Below are 26,567 nucleotides of genomic sequence, written 5' to 3'. Positions count from 1 at the left end.
AAAACTAATAGAAGAACCCCTTGTCTATGTTAGTAACGCTCCATCTTTAGTAATCATTCATCTATAATGATCTTTAACTTCCTACTGTAATGTATTGACAGTAAGTGTTACTGTAAGTGAGTTGTTGCCTCTCGTGTAGCTCATGTAAAATCACTGGTACATCACTTGCTAAATTGCGCTACTATCTAGCGTCTTATCAGAAAAACAATTTGAGATCAAGTTAAGTCAATCCCAATAATTAACTTTCTTTATGGATCATGCTGATACTTGGTATAACTTTGTCTGGTTAGGCTGGCAACCGTTTTCTTTTACGTAATTACAGTTCACTTCATTACTAACAGAACCTTGGTTTGATCCCCGTTTGTTCTGCTATTGCTTCCTTTCTACAGAAATCTTTAGAGATACAAAAGAAATGTCCAATACTTTTCTATTACGGACGACCACTGTCAAATAAGTATTTCTTCACAGGAGTAACATTATCGGTGTTTTTCTACTTTTGTATTAGCCGGTAGTGTTAAGTGCTCCCTAGCAGCTTCGATATTTGAGTAACAAAATTTACTCACCTTGGCCAAATACACGAATATATTATTTGCGCTAAGAAGTTCGCTCAACAGGTACCGTGAAGTTTGTGAGAGCCCTCAATAGATGGCAGTACTAATCTTCTATTGGCAGTAGCGCTCTAGCAAGAAGGCTCGAGAAAAGTCAGCGTAAACTTGCTCTGGTATCCCCTACTTGAAACGCATGTAAAAGTACGTTGGATTTTTGCTTGTAAGGAACATGACAGGTATCGATAGGAAGTAAGCAAGACAGCCTTAGCTGGTGTCTGATTGAAAGATCCAGCCACACGTGAAAGAGAAACAATACAAAATTGCAGCTGTTGATTTGTGGGGAATTAAAAAACTACTTGCAAAATCGCTAATAAGAAACAAGACCATTGTTCGGATTTTTCGCTACAGGTTCCCTACTCAGGTTGCACATTTCGTACGATCATAGTTTTTGCACAATAAACTGACAATAATGGAAAATATATTACAGTATTATGGAGATTGTATTTGTACAGTATTCATAAAGGTACTTCTTTTTATTGTAATTGTAAACACCAATCTGGATGCTTAAAATGGGGCAAAAGATAAGAAGAGAACAGGAAAAGACATTTTATTATACTATTTACAACAAATATAGACAAACAAATAACTCAACTGAAAAAAGAATCAGAGGAGAACTTGCTAGGTGAGTTATGTGTTAAGGGGAATAATAGAAAAGGTAAACGAAACTGTAATTGTTAATAACGACATGACACTGAAGGGTAATACGACAGCTCGAAAAATCTGAAATCTGTACAAAGGCAACAAATATGTTGACGATAAATTAATGAAATATGATATAATACATAAAAATATCACGCCCTGACGATAGTGATTATGGCACGGTACGTTACAAAGCGTAGTGACTGTATTCATTATGGCGCTGAAGGAGAAACAAAAATAAATAACTATAATGGCAGTTACAGATGAAACTGCAATATACAGGGTGTTACAAAAAGGTACGGCCAAACTTTCAAGAAACATTCCTCACACACAAATAAAGAAAAGATGTTATGTGGACATGTGTCCGGAAACGCTTAATTTCCACGTTAGAGCTCATTTTAGTTTCGTCAGTATGTACTGAACTTCCTCGATTCACCGCCAGTTGGCCCAATTGAAGGAAGGTAATGTTGACTTCGGTGCTTGTGTTGACATGCGACTCATTGCTCTACAGTACTAGCATCAAGCACATCAGTACGTAGCATCAACAGGTTAGTGTTCATCACGAACGTGGTTTTGCAGTCAGTGCAATGTTTACAAATGCGGAGTTGGCAGATGCCCATTTGATGTATGGATTAGCACGGGGCAATAGCCATGGCGCGGTACGTTTGTATCGAGACAGATTTCCAGAACGAAGGTGTCCCGACAGGAAGACGTTCGAAGCAATTGATCGGCGTCTTAGGGAGCACGGAACATTCCAGCCTATGACTCGCGACTGGGGAAGACCTAGAACGACGAGGACACCTGCAATGGACGAGGCAATTCTTCGTGCAGTTGACGATAACCGTAATGTCAGCGTCAGAGAAGTTGCTGCTGTACAAGATAACGTTGACCACGTCACTGTATGGAGAGTGCTACGGGAGAACCAGTTGTTTCCGTACCATGTATAGCGTGTGCAGGCACTATCAGCAGCTGATTGGCCTCCACGGGTACACTTCTGGGAATCGTTCATCCAACAATGTGTCAATCCTCATTTCAGTGCAAATGTTCTCCTTACGGATGAGGCTTCATTCCAACGCGATCAAATTGTAAATTTTCGCAATCAACATGTGTGGGCTGACGAGAATCCGCACGCAATTGTGCAATCACGTCATCAACACAGATTTTCTGTGAACGTTTTGGGAGGCATTGTTGGTGATGTCTTGATGTTCTTCCACCTACGCTCAATGGAGCACGTTATCATGATTTCATACGGGATGCTCTACCTGTGCTGCTAGAACATGTGCCTTTACAAGTACGACACAACATGTGGTTCATGCACGATGGAGCTCCTGCACATTTCAGTCGAAGTGTTCGTACGCTTCTCAACAACAGATTCGGTGACCGATGGATTGGTAAAGGCGGACCAATTCCATGTCCTCCACGCTCTCCCGACCTCAACCCTCTTGACTTTCATTTATGGGGGCATTTGAAAGCTCTTGTCTACGCAACCCCGGTACCAAATGTAGAGACCCTTCGTGCTCGTATCGTGGACGGCTGTGATACAATACGCCATTCTCCAGGGCTGCATCAACGCATCAGGGAGTCCATGCGACTGAGGGTGGATGCATGTATCCTCGCTAACGGAGGACATTTTGAACATTTCCTGTAAGAAAGTGTTTGAAGTCACGCTGGTACGTTCTGTTGCTGTGTGTTTCCATTCCATGATTAATGTGATTTGAAGAGAAGTAATAAAATGAGCTGTAACATGGAAAGTAAGCGTTTCCGGACACATGTCCACATAACATATTTTCTTTCTTTGTGTGTGAGGAATGTTTCCTGAAAGCTTGGCCGTACCTTTTTGTAACTCCCTGTATGATACAAAACTTTACGGAATACTTCAGGGATATAAGACGAGAAGAGGTGAACAGGTTGTGTACATCAAGAAAGAGAGAATGGAGAGCTGTGTCACGTGACTTGGGAAACCCGTTGACGCTATGAAGTAAACAGGCGTCAGTGCACAAGGGCAGCAGGTATAGGGCCAGCGGCTGTTGGTTCTGGGACTACAGCATGCCCGTGTAGGCAGGGCAGCCGTGCGTCATCCGGAAGACGACGTAGAGGGCACCAGTGTTGTACCAGTGGTACAACGCCAGCACGACCAGAGCGTGCCAGATCTGGTGCGAAGAGCCCACCACGTCCAGCCGACCTGCAACCAACAACACACGTTATTCTCCGCACTTCAGTACTACTTGTTTGTGATTGTGTTCAGTTAAAGCAAAGAGGGCTCTAGCGTAACTCCTTACATAAATACAGGTTTTTGACAATGCAGCTAAACGTCATAAAATGTGCATGAATTTTAATTTTATTACAGTGTTTAACACATCACATCGCTTTAATTTTATCCATAGCTGAATGAATCTTAGGTCGCCGTTGTGATTCACCAATTTAAGGGGGGTAGGACGTCAAACGGGCCGTCTTGGAGCAGGACATTTTATTTTCCACTGTCTATACATTTACGAATAAATTCATAAAACTTTGTCAGCATGACCAGGAAGGATTCAGGATTCACAATAATAGCAGTGCAAGTTCAAAAAAATTACAAAATAAATTTTTTTTGCATGTGAAAGTTCATTACTTTTTCACTTCTATTGGCTGCATTTGTTGCTATAGGTACACGTTTCTTCATAAGTAAGATAGATTCTTCGATGAATTTTGCACAGCATACAAACCATACTTACAGGTGTACGAAACTCTGGAAATTATTTAATTTTTGAAAAAAATGAATCTGCTGTTACACTTTAAACTTCATGTTTAGGAAAAACTCAAATTTTATAGTTAATTATCTCAATTTTTACGACAGTTTTTAATAGATTTGAAAAATTCTAGAATTTCACACACCTGTAAGTATGGTTTGTATGCTGTGCAAAATTCATCGAAAAATCTCCCTTACTTATGAAGAAAAGTGTACCTATAGCAACAAATGCAGCCAATGGTAAGTGAACAAAAGGCGAAATACAAATGTAAAAAAGTAAATTATTTTCTTACATTTTTGAACTTCCACCACTGTAAGTGTAAATCCTGTATCCTTTCTGGTCATTCTGACAAAGTTTTATGAATTTATTTTTAAAAGTATAGACAGTGCAAATTAAAAATTCCTATGGTGTCTCTCCTGCTCCAAGTCGTCCCGTTTGACGTCCTACCCCCCTTAAAAGTATATTTAGGCACAACCACAGTTATGAAGTTGCGATCACCTTAATACCTGATCACATTAAAACTAGGGCGTTTCGGCAGAGCAAGCTTCCAGTTTCACGTACGACGAGAATGAGAATATCTCACCGTATAAGAGCTACAAAACACATATTATGTGTACAATTTTGCTTCCGCCGATTTTTTCTCAAAATTTGAGGCTTTATTGCGAAAAATTTACAAAAAACTTACGATTCGAAGCGTTGGACATCGCTAGTCACAACTTTCTGCCACCTTTCTGGCAGTACAGGAACTGAGAATAAGTCGAAGAAAGACGAAAGTAATAAGAAGTAGCACAAATGAGAACAGCGAGAAACTTAACATTAGAGTTGGGACTCACGAAGTAGACGAAGTTAAGTAGTTGTGCTACCTGGGCAGCAAAATAATCCATGATGGTCGGTGCAAGGAGGACGCAAAAGCTGACTAGCATCGGTAAAAAGGGCACCTCTGGCCAAGAGAAGTCTGCTGGCATCAAACCTAGGTGTTAGTTTGAAGAAGAAATTTCTGAGAATGTACGTTTAGAGCACAGCATTGCATGGTGATGAGACTTGTGCCGTGAGAAAACACGAACAGAAGAGAATCAAAGCATTTGAGAGGTGGTGTACAGACGAATGTTGAAAATTAGGGGAACTGATAGGTAAAGGAATGAGGTGGTTCCCCGCGGAATCGGCGAAGAAAGGAGTATATAGAAAACACTGATAAGAAGAAGGAATAGGAACTTCCATGTTACTAGAGGGAACTGTAGAGGATAAAAACTACAGAAGAAGAGCGAGATTTTAGAATGCATCCAGCAAATAAATGAGGACGTAGGCTGCAATTGCTACTCTGAGATGAAAAGGTAGCGGACCGCATCAAATGAGAAAGAAACCGAACTGGGCGTCTTTTGAGGAGGTCCATCAGTCGGTTCAGTTTAAAACTTTTTCATATGATAGGAGATACTGATCAGCCAGTCCATCGATACTGATCAGCCGCACCGTGTGCCTTGGATCTAAAGAGGTGGTATCCAGAGGTAGCAATCTCTAGAGGATGCGGGGGATGGGGAGCGACCTCCCATTTCAACGTTTCCAAGCATGTTTTGACCGGACATGGGGTCGAGCATTGACATGCTGCAAAATCGCCTTTTCATGTCGATCGTTGTATTGTGGCCGTTTGTCTTTCAGTACTCTGCTCAAACGCATCAACAGCTTTCGACAACGATCTCCTGTGATTGTTTGTAGCTTCTTAAACCTTCTTACTTCCACTGCCATGCCGGTCTTCGATGACAAAATCACTGGTGTTAAAGCTTTGAAACCATTCTCTGGACTTTCTTTCAATAATAGGAGCCTCACCACAGGTATCACCCAGCATTTTATGAGCCTCAACCGCAGATTTCTTCGTGTTAAAGCAGAAAATCAGAACTTCCCGCAAATGACGAGTACTGGCCACGTAAGTTGATATATGAAATCGAGAATAATCTTATGATACAATCACAAATCGTCTAATACTTCGATGGCGTTAAGTTTACAAATGCCTAAGCTTTTTGCATGACACGTTCTACCATATGCAACGTCACTTGCCGCTACTGCTATCTATTGCAAAACGGCAGAAACAAGATTGTGTAGCCGGCCGCTGGTGGCCGAGCGGTTCTAGGCGCTTCAGTCAGGAATCGCGTGGCGCCTACGGTCGCAGGTTCGAATCCTGCCTCGGGCATGGTTGTGTGTGATGTCTTTAGGTTAGTTAGGTTTAAGTAGTTCTAAGTTCTAGGGGACTGATGACCTCAGATGTTAAGTCCCATAGTGCTCAGAGCCCAAGATTGTATACCTAGTAAAATAGTCTGAATTTTTTATTCATGAATAATTTTTGCAGCTCTTATTTGACGAGGTAGTGGAATTTTTGTGAATGATAGCTTACTGTTTCGAAAGGATCAGATTTAATGTTATCATATTTTAAAATGATTAACAGTACGTATCGAACATGTTACGGCCAGATCGAGGCTTTTACTCTCAGGCGTGTGGTACAATTGTATGGGGAAACAGAAATAGATGCTTGATAAATTATAATGCAAACAGTGGCCAGTATCTAAGGGACACATTTAAATACAAACAACACATGAAGTCTAATTTGTAACATGAGACAGATACTGATATGGTTGCTGAAGGGAGACACAGATAGTTATTTACTATGCACGATCATGGTAACTTAATGGCAGTGTAACGGTAAACAGTATTAAACATCAGTCAGTTTACGTAATGAACGAAACTAACACTGTACGAAATGAATACATACTGTATTAGAGTATACAAAATGTATGAAATTAGTATCTAGAAATGCTAGATATTGTAACGAAGGGAAAGAATATAACAAGCATAAGTTATGTCACCACGAATATATCATTTAAAATACCAATATTAATGACCAAAGATTCTAGTACACAGACTACGTAAAAGCGTAATTATAATAAAGAAAGCGTGGACATTCTCACTGGGGAGGGGGGGAGGGGAGGGGGTGGGGGAAGGTCGAGAAGAGTACAGTAGACATTTACATTTTCCTTTCCATTATGGCAGGGTGGTACAGCAACTGGTTTTGAATTAGGTCAGAGTAGGAACAGTCTCGGTTGAAATGTTACTTAATATCAACATCGTGTTTAATCCTTTTAGGGAATCATCAGATTGTCTATAAAACAAGAAACCAATCTATTAGAAACAAGAGGAGGGAGGGGCATGGTTCAAATGGCTCTGAGCACTATGGGATTTAACTGCTCAGGTAAGAGTAGAACAGAAAAAAAATTTTCCTTTCCATTATGGCAGGGTGGTACAGCAACTGGTTTTGAATTAGGTCAGAGTAGGAACAGTCTCGGTTGAAATGTTACTTAATATCAACATCGTGTTTAATCCTTTTAGGGAATCATCAGATTGTCTATAAAACAAGAAACCAATCTATTAGAAACAAGAGGAGGGAGGGGCATGGTTCAAATGGCTCTGAGCACTATGGGATTTAACTGCTCAGGTAAGAGTAGAACAGAAAAAAAATTTTCCTTTCCATTATGGCAGGGTGGTACAGCAACTGGTTTTGAATTAGGTCAGAGTAGGAACAGTCTCGGTTGAAATGTTACTTAATATCAACATCGTGTTTAATCCTTTTAGGGAATCATCAGATTGTCTATAAAACAAGAAATCAATCTATTAGAAACAAGAGGAGGGAGGGGCATGGTTCAAATGGCTCTGAGCACTATGGGATTTAACTGCTCAGGTCATCAGTCCCCTAGAACTTCGAACTACCTAAACCTAACTAACCTAAGGACATCACACACATCCTTGCCAGAGGCAGGATTCGAACCTGCGACCGTAGCGGTCGCGCGGTGCCAGACTATAGCGCCTAGAACCACTCGGCCACTCCGGCCAGCGAGGGGCATGGTCCTATCTTGTGTCACTACGGAGGTAAAACAAACCACAAGTAAGAGAAACTTACGTAAAAGTAGCTGGATATGTAACCCATTCGTCATAAAGCCATATTACGGAAAACCCAAAAGTAACTGGATATATAACCCATCCCTCTAAAAATATATAAAATGGAAAGTGGACCTAGTTAAAAAAGCAGCCAGTATATCATCAAGAAGGTACATGAAGGTGACGGAAAAATTTCGACGACTGTCGCATGTTACTTTAAGCACATCAGCTGACTCCACCATAGCAGCACAGAAAGACAAGTTGCTGAACATCAACTGATTATATGAAATCAGTATATGATGAGATAATGCTACAGTGTTTAGAATGTTACTGCAGTTATTTTTTGTCGATAGCATTATTTTTTGACTTGCTCTTCTTGTTCTGAGGGAAGTTAGGAGAAATATTTTTCAAGGTGGGCTTGTTAATGGCCTTATATTGTCGCAGGTGACCTTACTTTTTATATTCTATAAATTTTATGTTCTATAAATTTTATTCCTTTATTTTAATGACTAAATATTGGTCTTTGTCCCAAGTTTGCAATATTTACGACTGCCCTTGATCCTGATGCGCTGATGTTTGGTTTTGTTGATCTTGAATGCATGCGCCATGTATGCATTTGAAAATTTAGCTATTTTACTCCGTATGACAGAGGTTTAACATGTTTTGAATCGCTGTCTTTCGTATCAATTAACGTATGTTTTCCGTTACATATATTTATTTTCAGCGTGCACTACTGGCCATTAAAATTGCGACACCACGAAGATGACGTGCTACAGACGCGAAATTTAACCAACAGGAAGAAGATGCTGTGATATGCAAATGATTAGCTCTTCAGAGCATTCAAACAAGGTTGGCTCCGGTGGCGACACCTACAACGTGCTGACATGAGGAAAGTTTCCAACCGATTTCTCATACACAAACAGCAGCTGACCGGCGTTGCCTGGTGAAACATTGTTGTGATGCCTCGTTTAGGGAGGAGAAATGCGTACCATCACGTTCCCGACTTTGGATTGTAGCATATCGCGATTGCGGTTTATCGTATCGCGACATTGCTGCTCGCGTTGGTCGAGATCCAATGACTGTTAGCAGAATATGGAATCGGTGGGTTCAGGAGGATAATACGGAACGTCGTGCTGGATCCAACGGCCTCGTATCACTAGCACTCGAGATGACAGGCATCTTATCCGCATGGCTGTAACGGATCGTGCAGCCACGTCTCTATCCCTGAATCAGTAGATGTGGACGTTTGCAAGACAACAACCATCTGCACGAACAGTTCGACGTCGTTTGCAGCAGCATGGACTATCAGCTCGGAGACCACGGCTGCGGTTACCCTTGACGCTGCATCACAGACAGGAGCGCCTGGGATGGTGTACTCAGCGACGAACCTGGGTGCACGAATGGCAAAACGTCATTTTTTCGGATGAATCCAGGTTCTGTTTACAGCATCACGATGGTCGCATCCGTGTTTGGCGACATCGCGGTGAACGCACATTGGAAGCGTGTATTCGCTATCGCCATACTGGCGTTCACCCGGCGTGATGGTATGGTGTGCCATTGGTTACACGTCTCGGTCACCTCTTGTTCGCATTGACGGCACTTTGAACAGTGGACGTTACATTTCTGTGGCTCTAACCTTCATCTGATCCCTGTGAAACCCTACATTTCAGTAGGATAATGCACGACCGCATGTTGCAGGTCCTGTACGGACCTTCCTGGATACAGAAAATGTTCGACCGCTACCCTGGCCAGCACATTCTCCAGATCTCTCACCAATTGAAAACTTCTGGTGAATGGTGGCCGAGCAACTGGCTCGTCACAATACGCCAGTCACTACTGTTGAACTGTCGTATCGTGTTGAAGCTGCATAGGCAGCTGTACCTGTACACGCTATCCAAGCTCTGTTTGACTCAATGCCCAGGCGTATCAAGGCCGTTATTACGGTCAAAGGTGGTTGTTCTGGGTACTGATTTCTCAGGATCTATGCACCCAAATTTCGTGAAAATGTAATCACATGTCAGTTCTAGTATAATATATGTGTCCAATGAATACCCGTTTATCATCTGCATTCCTTCTTGGTGAAGCAATTTTAATGGTCAGTAGTTTATCTTAGTCAGAGTGATGAGTTGGTTCTAAATCGAGAGATGGAAATCTGAACGACTGAAAGGCCGAACTGTGTCACCAAAGCTGGTGGTTTGGCTTTTCTCTAGACGGTGCGATAAAGCTACGTGAAATAGAGATATGATTTACTAATTATACAAACGCAAGAAATACTTGTATGAACAGAATCTACTTAAATCTTTGCTAACTGTTCTACAGTGCTAGAGGAAAATTGATTCTTAATCGACATGTACGGCAGCTATAGCGTTCTTCCGGGATTGGCAGCTTCCCCTGCCATGACTCCGGATCGCTTTTCAGTTTACAGAGAGACTATAGCTCCCCAACATTTCGTGTTCAGTTCTCTCATGCGAACAGACAAAATAACTTCACTGAGCTAATGTTTAAATAGTACAGTTTTTCGTGTTTAACGAGTAATAAACACAACAACTGGAGCTGTCAGCTGCCTTCTACAATAAAGAGTCTTCGCCTGGTGTAACATGCTGTCAACATGTGTTCGATAATGTCGATGTCATTGTCTCCACTATCAACGACTGGAACACTTTTAGCAGCTTGAGAGTATCAAATTCAACACCCCAGCCTCAGCTCTCCCAACATATGAAGTGGCCTTGAGGCCTAACTAGGCTCTCTCTTTAACAAAGGTAGGCCACCTGGAAAGCTTCAGATATGTCAAAAAACGTCAAGCAATGCATTACAGCAGGTTACTATTCTTTATTTAAACGTGATCAGCCCTGTTTCATGAAACTTATTGACAGTCACCTTTAAAGATATCTACATCCGCATGAATACTCTGCAAATCACACTTAAGTGCCTGACAGAAGGTTCATCAAATCACCTTCACAATAATTCGCTGTTATTCCATTCTGGAACAGCGCGCGGAAGAAACGAACACCTATATCTTTCCGAGCGACCTCTGATTTCCCATGTTTTATTATGATGACCATTTCTCCCTATTTAGGTCGGCTTCAACAAAATATTTTCGCATTCTGAGAAGAAAGTTTGTGATTGCAACTTCATGAAACGATCCCGCCGCAATGACAAGCGCCTTTCTTTTAATGATGTCCATCCAAAATAATGTTTCACGTCAGTGACACACTCCCCCCTATTTGTCGAACTTTCTCGATGCACTCCGTCAGTCCTATCTGGTAGGGTTTCCCCCGACTAACAGCAGAACTCGAAAAGAGGGCAGACAAGCGTAGTGCAGGCAGTCTCTTTAGTAGATCTGTTGCATCTTCTAAGTGTTCTGTCAATAAAAAGCAATCTTTGGTCGGCCTTCCCCAAAACATTTTGTACGTGTTCTTGCCAGTTTAATTTGTTCGTAGTTATAATTTCTAGGTATTTAGTTGAATTTCCTGCCTTTAGATTTCATTGGTTTATTGTGTAACCGAAGTTTAACGGATTCCTTTTAGCACTCGTGTGGATGACCTCACGCTTTTCATTATTTTGGGTCAATTGCCAGTTTTCGCACCATACAGATATATTTTCTAAATCGTTTTGCAGTTTGTTTTGATCTTCTATGTCTAAATCGTTTTGCAGTTTGTTTTGATCTTCTGATGACTTTACCAGGCAGTAGAGGCCAGCGACACCTGAAAACAACCTAAGACTGCAGCTCAGATTGTCTCCTAAATCGTTTATATGGATAAGGAACTGCAGAGGGCTGAAACATACAGATGTTTTGTGTGTGAAAGTGGCTCCCCTCAGCGCAGCCCACCCATGTGCCAGAAATTCCTGAATGGAAGAGGTTTCTGAAGTCTACCAGTAACACAATTAATGGTGAGACAAGTGCAATAACTTCACGGTCATTCATTAATTCAGCACCAAGTTATTTCAGCACGCTTACATGGCTTTACAATATGCTATCAAAGACAGATACCAGCAAGATGCCACACTTACCAGTAAAATCTCTTTCCCACCAACGTTACATAAGTCACTGACAACATCTCACAAATGAAGCACTTCTCAGCCATTGTTTATAGTGACGTATTTTACACAATAGCTCACTTAACTGTAAGTAAGCACTCACTAAATGGACTGAAATAACTCCACTATGTAAACACGAGTTCAGTGAAGTTGTTTTGTCTATTCGCATGAGAGAACTGGACAGGAAATAATAAGGAGGTGTACTCTCTCTGGAGCGGCGCTCGTAGTGGAGGAAGTCGCCTTTTCCGGAAGAAAACTACAACTGCTAAGATGCAGTTTCCCCTGCAGCAGTGCAGATCTGTGTGCAGAGGTTTATGTAGAATCTGCCCATATGCTTGTCTTGTGTTTGTATTATTAGCAACTCATATCTGTATTCAATGTAGTGTTAGCACAGTTTATGGAAAACACTCTCTCCGGGAGTGTCTGTGCACTGCGTCGCCAGTGATTCATCTGCGAAATTCTATCTCGCTAGAAAATAAAAATTGTAAACGAAAAGGGAAAAGAGATCCTGGCAGGACGAGAAAATGATGGGAACCGTAAGAGTTTACTGTTGACCTAATATTGAAAGTACAGAAAAAGAAGAAGAAGAATATCTCTATTTGAGGAATGTAAAGCGACGTATGGAAAATATGTTTCCTGTGTGCGAAACAAGTTAGCTAGTCTCGTCTGCTCTTACCTGGAAACCAACGTTCTGGGATCTTGGTGCAGTAGATCAAGAATGCAGTGCCACCAATCGCATAGAGTTCGAGGATTCTTGGTAGGAATATCTGAAACACCGAAAGATGCCAACCTTGATTGTTATTGTAGCTTTTAATACTGTACAACATTAGTAGGTCTTACTTGCTATTGGCTAGAATGCCAATTAATAAGTACTCTAGGAAACATAGAACCGGTTATTGAGCCATAGCTGCTATAATCTGGACGTAAAACAGCGAAAATATGTTCATGTATTTTGTGCTAGTCTGTCCTATGATTTTTACCAAATTGCTGGCTCTGTGTTTGAATAATTGTTCTCCTTCACACTGTATTATGATTGATTATGATAATTATACGTCGAATGCTTAGTAGTTACGTATCTCATTACTGTATATTCAGCTACAACAAAAAATTATAAAGTTACATAATATTTTATTCTTCCTGCTATTTTTACTATTCTTTACCGCCCTGTAATCGCAATTTCCCTGATTTACTCATAAAATGGCATCCACTTTTCAATTTCGTATGTTGCCTCACAGGAAACTAAATTTTCTTCGTTACTCTCTCAATGTAGCTATTCACCTATTATTTTACTGTGTGAAACGTTGCTACTGTTTTATCTTTAGACGTAACTAAGTACAAACTTTTTATTTATTTGCAAAGCCTTTGAAAAGCACGCTATTTATAAGAACCGGTTATCATAACACATGAAGTAATTTCCGGAAGGCTCTTCTAGAAAACTGTAAGTGTTCGGCTGTTGTTTCCACTAAACTTGCTCCTCCTATTTTAACATAGAGAAATTTGTAACACACTGCATGCTTGGTTCACGCGGAAACGCCATGTGAGTCCCAATCTATTTTCTGTTAAATTGATTCAAATGTCACGTACATTACCGATGACGAATAGCCGTTCAGTATAGTACTATTCACAAAACCTTCCGCTTTTACATTTGCACTTTTTGATTCACGGAAATGTTAAATTGCTTATTGCTTTCAGTCTGCAGGCGTGAAAATTTTCCAACGCCACAAATGTTTTCGTAAAGACCTGATTTTCCTTCATAATTGATATATGTTATCATATGTTGATGTCTTTATGGAATATCTACAGGACAAAATTTATGTGCGTCATTAAGAATACTGTGGTTCATTTTCTTCAAAACATACACGATTAGAAATTCTCTAGATTGACTCTGTTCCAGTCATATTACTCTCTTAGTTGGTAATAGACCAATCTGCCTGTCCCAGTGCAGAAGTTTTTGTTGAGCTCTTCATTTCTAAATGTTTCTTAGTAGTCTATAATCTAGGAAAACGCAAGAAGTCTTTTCTCGGATGGCGAGTTTATTAAGCAGTGTGTGGCAGAGTGTCCAAGCATATTGTGTCCTGTTCTTAGCAACAAACTTGAAAGCATTCATTGTCAAGAAGATCTATAATGCGGCATAAGGACTCAGTTAGTGACGGACTCACAGACTATTACAAGACTGCGAGCAAATATTTTGTTTGGTCTTCTTTCGCAATGATGAGAGCACAGATAACGAAGACACTGCACAATTAATCATTATCCGTGGATTTGATGAAAATTTCATCACCACAGAGTTACTTGGTTTACAATCAATGACAGACAGAATCACTGTTTGGGACTTGCTAGAGCGTGCTGTGTGTGGAGAAAAGTGACTTATTCTGGGTCAAATCGGGAAGCATTACAATAAATGGGGCCACAGTGTTGTGTGGAAAAATTGTAGTTATCTTTCAACTTTTAAAAAAGAAGATATAAGCACAGGACACACACTGTGACATTTCGTTTTTTCATTGTATTTTGCATCAGGAGAGCCTTTGTAAAGCAGCACTGGACTTAAAGCATGTGGTAGAGACATATTCTAAGTTGGCGTGGTCCACACAATCAGAGCAAGGGCGTTGCAGCATTGAGAGTTCAAATGTTTTCTTTAGGATGTGGAGGCACAGGGGAAGAGGTCATTTATCACCACAGCTTGAACTGCTTGAGCCTTGTCAAAGTGCTAAAAGGAGTTTGGACATTGCAGAATGAATTCCTCTTATTTCTGGACAAGAAAGAGATAGCTTATGATTTTGTGAGATAATGTTTGCAGCCTGATATATCTGAGATATTGAATGAACTGAATTTGACATTCCAGGGAAAGGAATTGTTTGCTCATCAAATGTGGAAGGATGTAAGATCTTTCAATACAAAAGTAGGTCTATTGGCAAGGCAAGCAAATTAAGGCAATTTCTGCCATTACCTTCAATAGGAATAAAGAAAGTGCCTGAACTGTTTCTGATAACTTTAGGGGTCTCTGCAGAGTCAGCAGGAGTAGATTACAATAAGATTTGAGGACTTAAAATTAAGCCTAAATTCAGTTCTCTCTCTCTCATCCCACCACTGCCGATATTCACACAGCGCCTGAGAAGCTACAACTTGAACTTATTAATATGCAGTCAGATCACACTGTGAAATAAAAGTTTAATGCTGTGATATTAATGAATTTCACAAATCTTCGTTTGCTAAAAGATTTCCATACATGAAAAAGTTTTCTGAGAATATATTCACTGTATTTGGCTCAACATATACTTGGTGGTAAAGTTTGTCTTGCTTCAAGACCAACGTGAGTAAACAGACGGCCCCTGTAAGGCATTATGTTGTAGATAGTGATGAGTATCTCAACAAGAAATGTCACTCTTAATTACAAGAAATTGTAGGAAATGGTGACAGGATGCATTTGTTTAATTAAACTGATTTTAAATTGAATGTGCTTGAAGCTATAGATGATATGAAATTAGCACAATAAGTAAACTGAATATAATTGTCAGCATTTTATTTTATTTTTCCTTATTGATTTTCATGGTGCAATTTACACCATTTTTGAAATACAAAGTTAATTATCGAGTTCAGTCTTTCTAAAAGGTGCAGCCCCATGCTAAACTCCTCTTCCAAAAAGTGGCTTTCAAGTCAAAATAATTGCCCATTCCTGCTTTACTGAATTATCTGTACTGCTATCAGGTGATTTGTAATTCAGTTCACACAACAGTCACAAATTTCCAAATACTAATTAAGTTTAATAACAGTGTTTCAATTTTTTAACATACTTTTATGAACATCTGACACTCATTTATTCACAAAAATGTGATAATGAAGCCTAAATAAGCTTGTAATGGTTTATCAGAAACGAAGTTTCTCAGTTTCAATACTCCAACCAAAGAATATCTGACCAACTCCTCATTTCTATTCAGTGTACTTTTATTTCTGTATTGACTTTACGATTTTTTTATTTAGGTATTTCTGATCTTATTATCCGCAACACTTAAAAGTATTTCACACATGCAACAGTGAGCAAGGCAGGAAAAGAATGTATCAATATGTTTCTGCCAGACCGAACAGTAACTGATTGTATAGAGCATAGTTAGTAATAATTAATTTTTTATGATATTTTTCATTGGAAGTTCAACATTTCACACTGTATTGTTCTTTTCAAACCATCTGTTTGAAATTCTTCTGAGTGAATTTTTCATTAGTCAAGGGTAAGACTGCTACCTACAAAAAAACTGTAGTCTTTAATCTGTAGTGTTGCAATTCTGTTTATCTACATAGCACTGATACATAGAAAAAGAAGAAATAATTGTTTCCTGGGACCAAGTAACCAATTTTACCGCAAAAATTTTTCCCTAAAGATAACTGCATTTCCATAATCTGCATATCCTGTTAATGCATGGAAAAATGATAGAAGCAATATTATACAGAAAAGGAGATAGAAGTTATGCAATTCACAAAACTTGAAGTATAATGTAAATTGAATATACGAATTTTCTAAGTCTAAAAAAGATAAGCATGTAAAGGTAACGAAACCAGCAGTGAAAACTCTTAGGAGAGTTGTAAATAAATTACACCAAGGCACATTAAACACATTAACTGGCATTTATATAGTAGGAGGAAATACAAATTAAAAGAAAAGAAAAACAAAATTTTTATGTAGAATGTTTGTATCAATATTACTTGTACGTTACATCCCAAAAAGAAGCAAGTGGTGAACATTCTGTTATGAAGGAGTATACAATTTGTTTAAAAAGATGAACCAGGACTGCAGCAAAATGAAAATAAATGAAAGTACTAGTAAAGATTAACGTAACAGTATTCAGAGGAAAGCAGGCAAATGAACTGATAAATCTAACAGATTAATGCATATGATCACGGACTATTTCATGAAGTTCTCTGTAGCTAACCTGTTTTCTACATCACACTCAAATGACAGTGAGCGAGAGGTAATAACTGCTTCTGGCTATCGTTCCTCACTGCCTTCATAAACTATCAATAGGGCACATGCCATAGATTTTCGTTACTTCCATCAAAGTGAGGCCTAGAAAAGAATACGGACAACTTCTTTAACTCCAGTATGTAAACTGAGCCCCAGTCATGTCATATGTCCACCAAAGTGTCCTAGACACGTCGTTCTCCTCAGTATGGAGTACGATACGTTGACTGACCGAAGTTTGAACAATGGGGCTTTAAGCAGGTGTTTGCCTGCCTTAACGAGTGAGCACTAAGACTGAACACTAACAACCTCTGGAACCCCAGTACACGAGTTGCGCCCAAATTACGTCACATGTCCACCAAACTGTCCTAGATGAATCATTCCGCTCATACTATACTAGGCTAACTCGACTAACTTTGAACTGATTGATGAGGTTTCAAGCAGCTCTCCGCCTACCTTGACAACAGGCGAGGCCCAGCCGCCGTGCATGGCGGCGAGGTGTACGGTTGGCACCATGCCGTAGCCCGCCCACGCCAGCAGCACCCCCTGGCGCACCAGCAGCGGCACCCCCAGCCACGGCAGCTGCGCCACCAGCGCCACGCCCAACATCAGAGCCACCGTCGCCGTGTAGAAATGCCGCCACCACTGCCGACACCACAGACACCGTCACTTGTCGCCTCCTGACCTTCGCTTCTTCGCGCAAAATCCGTGTAGCATAAAGTGTGCTAAGTGTTTTAATTCTACACTCTAAGACACAAAAAGCGACAGGTCACGAAAGAATGATCCGAATGTGACAGAAATCTGTATATGCAACGTGCATATACAAATAAACGAATGATTATACGTAGTTTCAGAAAAATTGTATGATCATACAGGAGGAGTTTCATAAAGTGAACAAGGTTGGCCTTTATACAAGCAGTTACTGGGCTTGGTACCGATTGTCAGCGTTGTTCGATATCTGCTTGAGGGATGTGGTTCCAAATTCCGTCCTACTAGCGCGTTACATCGTCAAAGTTCCGAGCTGGTTGGAAGGCCCTACTCACAAGGCTCCAAACGTTCCCTTACTGGCCGAGGTAGCATTTGGCAAGCACCAAGACAAGCGTTACAAATTTTCACTATGTGCGGTCGGGGATTATCTTGCTAAAATGTAGGCCAAGTATGGCTTGCCGCCGGCCGCTGTGGCCGAGCGGTTCTAGGCGCTTCAGTGTGGAACCGCGCGACCGCTACGATCGAAGGTTCGAATCGTGCCTCGGGAATAGATGTGTGTGATGTCCTTAGGTTAGTTAGGTTTAAGTAGTTCTAAGTTCTATGGGACTGATGACCTCATATGTTAAGTCCCAGGTTCGAATCCTGCCTCGGGCATGCATATGTGTGATGTCCTTAGGTTAGTTAGGTTTAAGTAGTTCTAAGTTCTAGGGGACTGATGACCTCAGATGTCAAGTCCCATAGTACTTAGAGCCGTTTGAACCATTTGATGGCTTGCCATGAAGGGCAACAAAATGGGGAACAGAATATCGTCGACGGATCGCTGTGCTGTAGGGTGCCGCGGATGACAACCATGCCATGAAATGAAGTGTCATCCCAAACCGTCACTCTTGATTGTCGGGCCTTATGCCCAGCGACGGTCACGTTGGTATCTCACCGCTGTCCAGGGCGTTTCTAGACACGTCTTCGGCTTCGATTCTCATTGATTGGAGTAGAATTATCTTCAGTGATGAGTCCTGCTTCGAACTGAGCCCCGGCGACCAGAGACTTTGCTCTCGAGACGCCCCACATAGCTGTGGGTACCAACCTGACTGTCGCTCGCCATACGATCTGACAGCTACAAGTGATGGTCGGGGGTCCCGTTCCTTTTCATAGAAGGACACCTTTGGTTTTCATCCGCGACAGCCTCACAGCACAGCTGTAAGTCTATGATATTTTTCACCCCGTTTTGTAGTCCATCATGACAAGCCATCCTGGGCTTACATTTCAGAAAGATAATTCCCAGCCGCACACGGCGAGAGTTTCTATTACTTGTCAGCGTGCTTGTCAAACTCCTCCATGGCCATCAAGGTCACCGGTTCTCTCCCCAATTGAGAACGTTTGGAGTATTATGAGCACGACCCTCCAACCAGCTCGTCATTTTTACGATCTAACGCACCAGTTGGACAGAATTCGGCATGATATCCCTGAGGAGAACATCCAACAACTATCTGTCAGTCCCAAGCCAAGTAGCTGCTTGCATAAGGGCCAGAGGTGGACCAACGCGTTACTCAATTTGTGAAGCTCTTTCTCTTTAATAAATCATTCAACTTTGCTCAAACTGTAATAAGCTGTTTTTCTTAAGGTGATTGTTAACAAAATTGTCAACACTTCCAGTAATTATATTTAGCGACTAGTTTCAAGGCTGGCCTACTGAGGCTGCTCTGAAAGAGCTTGATATTTATCTTGAACATCAAGCCAAAACCAAACTGTTGACAGATTCGCTAATAAACGCTTTACGAAACCGATTAAAGTTGCTGGTCTTCGGTCAACAAAAGTGTTGAAACTGAAAAATTTGTTTTTCTTTACATGTATATCACTTCTACCGATTTCTGTCCCGTGCGGTTAATTCCTTCGTGGTGCTCTCTATTTTTTCCCCTTGGAGTGTATTTTCAATGATTTAAACTGTGTTGCGACACGTGATAAAAGCGCAGGGGAATCAAACGTAGAGTGGTATGTGTAGATTATGGGCTGGAATTTGACTGGGGCGACTGCAGTGAAGAATTGAATGGGGAATTCAGCGAGACTCTCCCACGGAACTGTAGGCTCTGGAAAAAAGAAAGGAGAATGGCCGAACAGGAGACAAAGATATGTGCCTTTCAGGCAGAATTAGACTGCGTGAAATTTGAACTGGAAAGGTTCAATTGGGGGAAGATCGTGTGAACTGGGTAAAGGTAACAAGTAATGGGCGAACGGGAACAGCTCTGCAACTTCATTTGCATTTGAGCGAACAGTGTCGAATAAATTTTTGTTACCTGAAGTTGGAGGAAAAGAGCCCCATCCAGCTATATGTTACAACAATAGGGTGCAGCACACTTCTAGCCAAGAAATTAACTGTAGGTTGGTAATAAAAAAGAGGAGGTAGAAAAGAGTCTTGCTATTAGGTACTGGCCATGAGGGGGACGTAGGCTAGATAATACAGGATAAATTAGGAACATTGTATCAGATCACAAGTATTATGACGCCCGAGTGCTAACCTTTACAAGTAAATCTTTGTAAAGATTTCGACAAGGAGGATCAGATTACCATAGCAGGTGTAGCAGGGAACAGCCTCGTTAAAGACAAAAATTACAGAATTAGGAGTGACCTGGATGCTCTATACACATATCATGAGTCTTGTGGAGGTCCAGCCGTGTCATGACCGTGCCTGGGTCAGGACTGATGTGAGCCTTGTGAACACAGAGTTGAGCAGGCAGCTGCTGATCGAAATGAAATCGTACATCAGTGCTGTGCCTGTTGCTATAATTGGGAAATGGGGATATACTAGACATGACGTACATCTTAATAACAGATGGAAAGATGGATTAGCTGAGATGTTTGCAGAAAATGTATGGTGGACCACTCAGTACAACATCCCTGTGGTTACTGGTATCAGAATCAGCATTCAGCCACCCTGTTATGAAAGAAGTCAAAAAAGCGGAAGACTCACCCAAAATGATTAAGGTCTCACAGAAATGTAAAGTTAGATTACTTCGTCTCAATATTAGAGGACTAAGTTATAAGGTAGAAGAGCTTATTACTATATAGAAAATTTAGACAGCTCTGAAAAGATAGATATCGTGTGCCTATTCGAGCACCACATAACCACCGGACTAGAGGAATTAAATATAAAAGATTACGTTCCAGCGTCTTACTCACGCAGAAGTACTATGGGAAAAGGAGGCACTGTAATGTATATTAAGACAGAGTTTGTAGTGATCAGTACATATAAGAGTGTGCTTGTGAATTACTGGCCAAAGAACAGGGTAACAACACTACTGAATTACGCTCGTACATAGAAGGCCTGTAAATGACGAGTCGCAGACGGGAAATGAAATTAACAATCCTATCTTAAATACTGTGGAAAATATAGGACAACAGTTCAAGACAAAAAGCACAGCAGTATTCTGAAAAAGCAATTCATAAAATTCAATCAAAGAACATATCACAGACTTTTCCCTCTGAAATTAATAAAATCATTTATTTCTTCGAAAATATAAGCTCATACGGATTTGATGTGTTTCTAAGTATTAAAGACGGAGCATAAAAGATTTGCTGCTATATAATAAGTCCAGTCTTATCTGAAATATGTAATGCATCACTTACTTAAGGCATTTTCCTAGAGAACTTGAAATATTCCATTGTCAAACCACTCTAGAAGAAAAGTGAAAGAAGAGATGTCAATAATTACTGTCCTATTTCACTACTGACATTTTCCAAATTTTCTGAGCAACAATAATACCCTTAGCAAATCGCAGTATGAAATTCAGAAGAGTTGTTCTACTGAGAATGCCATTTACATGTACACTAACCAAATTTTACAAGCATTAAATAACGAAATAGCATTGGTTAGTATTTTCTGCGACCTATCGAAGGCATTTGACTGCGTTAACCACAATATCCTCCGAGAGAAGCATGTTTTATGGATTTGCTGGTACAGCTCAACAGTGAGCAATGTAATATCTAACTAAAGGATGCAACTGTTCGAATAGACATCATCTCTCAGGAGCAGATACATGCCTTCCAATTTTCGTTTATGTCGCACAACACCTTCTTGGCGTAGCGATTTTTTTTCCGTCATTGTATTAAGACACAACACAAGTTCAAAAACGATGAGACAAGTAGCTTTTGTAGTGATCAGCACACATAAGTGTGTGGCTGTGAATTAACACTGCTCGCTTCTAATTGTAACTGTATATAGATCCCCACTGGGAAATTTTGAATTGTTTATGAGAAATTTGTGTTCCTTACTATGCTATCTGTCAGACAGCAGGAAGCAGTTAATAGTATGTGGTGATTTCAGTGTATGATAAGAAAAATGATCTCGGAACCTTACTTAGATCCTATAATTAATTTCCAGTACAGGTGGATAAAGACAGTAGGACTCTAATAGATAACATTCCCTCCGATGAAGCTTAAAGCAAAGAAATAACTATATATCCAGTACCAAATGCTCTCTCTTATCATGATTCACAGTGAGTTAGAATAAATGAGATAGTGCCTTGCAGTATAGTTCTCCTGAGTGGAAATCAGTTGTAACAAATGTTTTTTGGAGTAGTTTACAGGAGATAACTTCAGATGAAATTTACAAGGAACCAAATACTGACAAAAAATTTAATTTATTCAATAATAAATTCATGTCATTATATGAAAATATTTTTCCACATAAACCAATCAGAAAAGATATTAAACAGCCTTGTAAAAACTATGGATCACTAGAGGGATTAAAATATCCTAAAAAAAAAAGGAATTGTGTCTGTTCACAAGAACAAGTAAAGACTCTGCGGTAGAAGCACACTACAAAAACTATTCAAAATTACTAAGAAAAGTTAGTAAAAATCAAGGAACATGCATATTATTTCAAAAATCTGAATTTTGAAAACAGACTTAAAGCTATGTGGAATACAGTAAAACGAGAGAAAGGACAACTGGCCAAAGAGCATGATGATATCATTTACGGTCCTTCCATTCAGTTTAATAGTGATAAGTCTCATGCAGCAAATTCATTTAATGATCGTTTCTTAAATAGCGTAGAAAGTACATGGACACACAGTTCAAGAGAAAAAGCACAGCAGTATGTTGAAAAAGCCACTCTCATAAAACTCAGTAATATACGTATCACCAACTTCTCCCTCTGAAATTAATACAATTGTGCATTCTCCCAACAATAAAAGCTGATGTGGAGCTGATAGTTTTTTCAACAGAGTACTCAAGATGTTCTCAAGTATAATAAGTTCTGCCTTATTTGAAGTTTGTAATGCATTACTTAAGCAAGGCATTATTCGAGAGAGCTTGATATATACCATTGTTCAACCCCTCTATAAGAAATGTGATAGGAGGAATGTCAATGATTACTGTCCTGTTTCACTGCTGAAATAATTTGCAAATCACAGGTCGGATTTCAGAAGAGTTGCCGTACTGAGAATGCCATTTACACGTTCACACAACAAATTTCGCAAGCATTCAATAACGAAATACCCCTAGTTGGTATTTTCTGTGTCCTATCTAAAGAATTTGACGTTGTGAACCACGATATCCTCATAGATAAAGTGAGGTTTTACGGAATTGCTGGTATAGCCAATCAATGGATAATGTCATATCTAACCAGAAACTCGTACTTAGTAATCCAGCTATCGTAATCAGGAGAGATTCCTCTGACTGAGGAGAAATCAAATACAGAGATCCATAAGGATCAGTCTTAAATCCGAAATTATTGCTGGTATATGTAAATGATGTTTCATCTAATGTAGAACTAACAGAATTAGTTCTTTTTGTGGGTGACACTAGTACTATAACCAATCCAAGAATATGTAAAGCATCAGAAGAAATGGTAAACAGTGTTCTTAACAGTGTCATTGACTAGTTTTCTGGGAATGGTCTCACTCTCAATTTTAAAAAGACACAACGTATTCAGTTCCGCACATCTAGAGATACTACACAAATGATATTAGCAACACGCAATGCGGAAATAACAGAAAGGGTGGGAACTTAATAATTTTAGTTATCCATACTGATGAGAATTTAAACTGGTAAAAGTTCATTTCGGAACTTCTAAAACAACTTAGTTCAGTCGCATTTGCAATGAGAATCACTGCAAATCTTTAGTAGAGGCAGTTCAGTAAGTTGACATATTTTTCATGTTTTTGTCAATAATGACATATGGAAAATGTTCTGGGGTAACTCATATTCAAGAAAGGAAGTCTTTATTGCTGAAAACGAGCAGTAGGCATATTAATGTATGTTGTGCTCACCCCAATCATCTTGTAGACATCTGCTTAAAGAATTGGGAATTCTGACTATTGCACCAGATATATTTATTCTCTTATGAAGTTTGTGGCAAATAACCCACTGCAGTTCAAACGGAATAATGAGATACATAACTACAATACCACCCCCATGAACCATGGACCTTGCCGTTGGTGGGGAGGCTTGCGTGCCTCAGCGATACAGATAGCCGTACCGTAGGTGCAACCACAACGGAGGGGTATGTGTTGAGAGGCCAGACAAACGTGTGGTTCCTGAAGAGGGGCAGCAGCCTTTTCAGTAGTTGCAAGGGCAACAGTCTGGATGATTGACTGATCTGGCCTTGTAACAATAACCAAAACGGCCTTGCTGTGCTGGTACTGCGAACGGCTGAAAGCAAGGGGAAACTACAGCCGTAATTTTTCCCGAGGGCATGCAGCTTTACTGTATGATTACATGATGATGGCGTCCTCTTGGGTAAAATATTCCGGAGGTAAAATAGTCCCCCATTCGGATCTCCGGGCGGGGACTACTCAAGAGGATGTCGTTATCAGGAGAAAGAAAACTGGCGTTCTACGGATCGGAGCGTGGAATGTCAGATCCCTTAATCGGGCAGGTAGGTTAGAAAATTTAAAAAGGGAAATGGATAGGTTGAAGTTAGATATAGTGGGAATTAGTGAAGTTCGGTGGCAGGAGGAACAAGACTTCTGGTCAGGTGACTACAGGGTTATAAACACAAAATCAAATAGGGGTAATGCAGGAGTAGGTTTAATAATGAATAGGAATGCGGGTAAGCTACTACAAACAGCATAGTGAACGCATTATTGAGGCCAAGATAGATACGAAGCCCACGCCTACTACAGTAGTACAAGTTTATATGCCAACTAGCTCTGCAGATGACGAAGAAATTGAAGAAATGTATGATGAAATAAAAGAAATTATTCAGATTGTGAAGGGAGACGAAAATTTAATAGTCATGGGTGACTGGAATTCGAGTGTAGGAAAAGGGAGAGAAGGAAACATAGTAGGTGAATATGGATTGGGGGACAGAAATGAAAGAGGAAGCCGCCTGGTAGAATTTTGCACAGAGCACAACATAATCATAACTAACACTTGGTTTAAGAATCATGAAAGAAGGTTGTATACATGGAAGAACCCTGGAGATACTAAAAGGTATCAGATAGATTATATAATGGTAAGACAGAGATTTAGGAACCAGGTTTTAAATTGTAAGACATTTCCAGGGGCAGATGTGGACTCTGACCACAATCTATTGGTTATGACCTGTAGATTAAAACTGAAGAAACTGCAAAAAGGTGGGAATTTAAGGAGATGGGACCTGGATAAACTAAACGAACCAGAGGTTGTACAGAGATTCAGGGAGAGCATAAGGGAGCAATTGACAGGAATGGGGGAAATAAATACAGTAGAAGAAGAATGGGTAGCTTTGAGGGATGAAGTAGTGAAGGCAGCAGAGGATCAAGTAGGTAAAAAGACGAGGGCTAGTAGAAATCCTTGGGTAACAGAAGAAATATTGAATTTAATTGATGAAAGGAGAAAATATAAAAATGCAGTAAGTGAAACAGGCAAAAAGGAATACAAACGTCTCAAAAATGAGATCGACAGGAAGTGCAAAATGGCTAAGCAGGGATGGCTAGAGGACAAATGTAAGGATGTAGAGGCCTATCTCACTAGGGGTAAGATAGATACCGCCTACAGGAAAATTAAAGAGACCTTTGGAGATAAGAGAACGACTTGTATGAATATCAAGAGCTCAGATGGAAACCCAGTTCTAAGCAAAGAAGGGAAAGCAGAAAGGTGGAAGGAGTATATAGAGGGTCTATACAAGGGCGATGTACTTGAGGACAATATTATGGAAATGGAAGAGGATGTAGATGAAGATGAAATGGGAGATATGATACTGCGTGAAGAGTTTGACAGAGCACTGAAAGACCTGAGTCGAAACAAGGCCCCCGGAGTAGACAATATTCCATTGGAACTACTGACGGCCGTGGGAGAGCCAGTCCTGACAAAACTCTACCATCTGGTGAGCAAGATGTATGAAACAGGCGAAATACCCTCAGACTTCAAGAAGAATATAATAATTCCAATCCCAAAGAAAGCAGGTGTTGACAGATGTGAAAATTACCGAACTATCAGCTTAATAAGTCACAGCTGCAAAATACTAACACGAATTCTTTACAGACGAATGGAAAAACTAGTAGAAGCCAACCTCGGGGGAGATCAGTTGGGATTCCGTAGAAACACTGGAACACGTGAGGCAATACTGACCTTACGACTTATCTTAGAAGAAAGATTAAGGAAAGGCAAACCTACGTTTCTAGCATTTGTAGACTTAGAGAAAGCTTTTGACAATGTTGACTGGAATACTCTCTTTCAAATTCTAAAGGTGGCAGGGGTAAAATACAGGGAGCGAAAGGCTATTTACAATTTGTACAGAAACCAGATGGCAGTTATAAGAGTCGAGGGACATGAAAGGGAAGCAGTGGTTGGGAAGGGAGTAAGACAAGGTTGTAGCCTCTCCCCGATGTTGTTCAATCTGTATATTGAGCAAGCAGTAAAAGAAACAAAAGAAAAATTCGGAGTAGGTATTAAAATTCATGGAGAAGAAATAAAAACTTTGAGGTTCGCCGATGACATTGTAATTCTGTCAGAGACAGCAAAGGACTTGGAAGAGCAGTTGAATGGAGTGGACAG

General features: G+C 40.2%; 1 protein-coding gene and 1 non-coding gene across 2 annotated transcripts in view; both read right to left on the bottom strand.

Moving 5' to 3' along the window:
- Nucleotides 1-1,232: 1,232 nt before the first annotated feature.
- The window catches only part of LOC126459039 (progestin and adipoQ receptor family member 3-like), a 117,082-nt gene continuing 91,747 nt past the window's right edge, over nucleotides 1,233-26,567 (bottom strand). The window contains exons 6-8 of the mRNA XM_050095834.1: nucleotides 17,340-17,528; nucleotides 12,609-12,699; nucleotides 1,233-3,429 (exon numbers count right to left, since the gene is read on the bottom strand). Coding sequence (XP_049951791.1) covers nucleotides 3,287-3,429; nucleotides 12,609-12,699; nucleotides 17,340-17,528 — 423 coding nt within the window. The 3' untranslated portion in view covers nucleotides 1,233-3,286. The remainder of the gene's footprint in view (nucleotides 3,430-12,608; nucleotides 12,700-17,339; nucleotides 17,529-26,567) is intronic.
- Nucleotides 7,764-7,847, bottom strand: Trnaa-ggc (transfer RNA alanine (anticodon GGC)). Its single transcript is given in 2 exon segments — nucleotides 7,764-7,798; nucleotides 7,808-7,847. It is a non-coding gene; the product is annotated as a tRNA-Ala (tRNA).

Source organism: Schistocerca serialis, chromosome 1, assembly GCF_023864345.2.
Source record: "Schistocerca serialis cubense isolate TAMUIC-IGC-003099 chromosome 1, iqSchSeri2.2, whole genome shotgun sequence".
Classification (NCBI taxonomy): domain Eukaryota; kingdom Metazoa; phylum Arthropoda; class Insecta; order Orthoptera; family Acrididae; genus Schistocerca; species Schistocerca serialis.
Note: the sequence above shows the minus strand (reverse complement) of the source record. Positions and strands in the feature narration are given on the sequence as shown.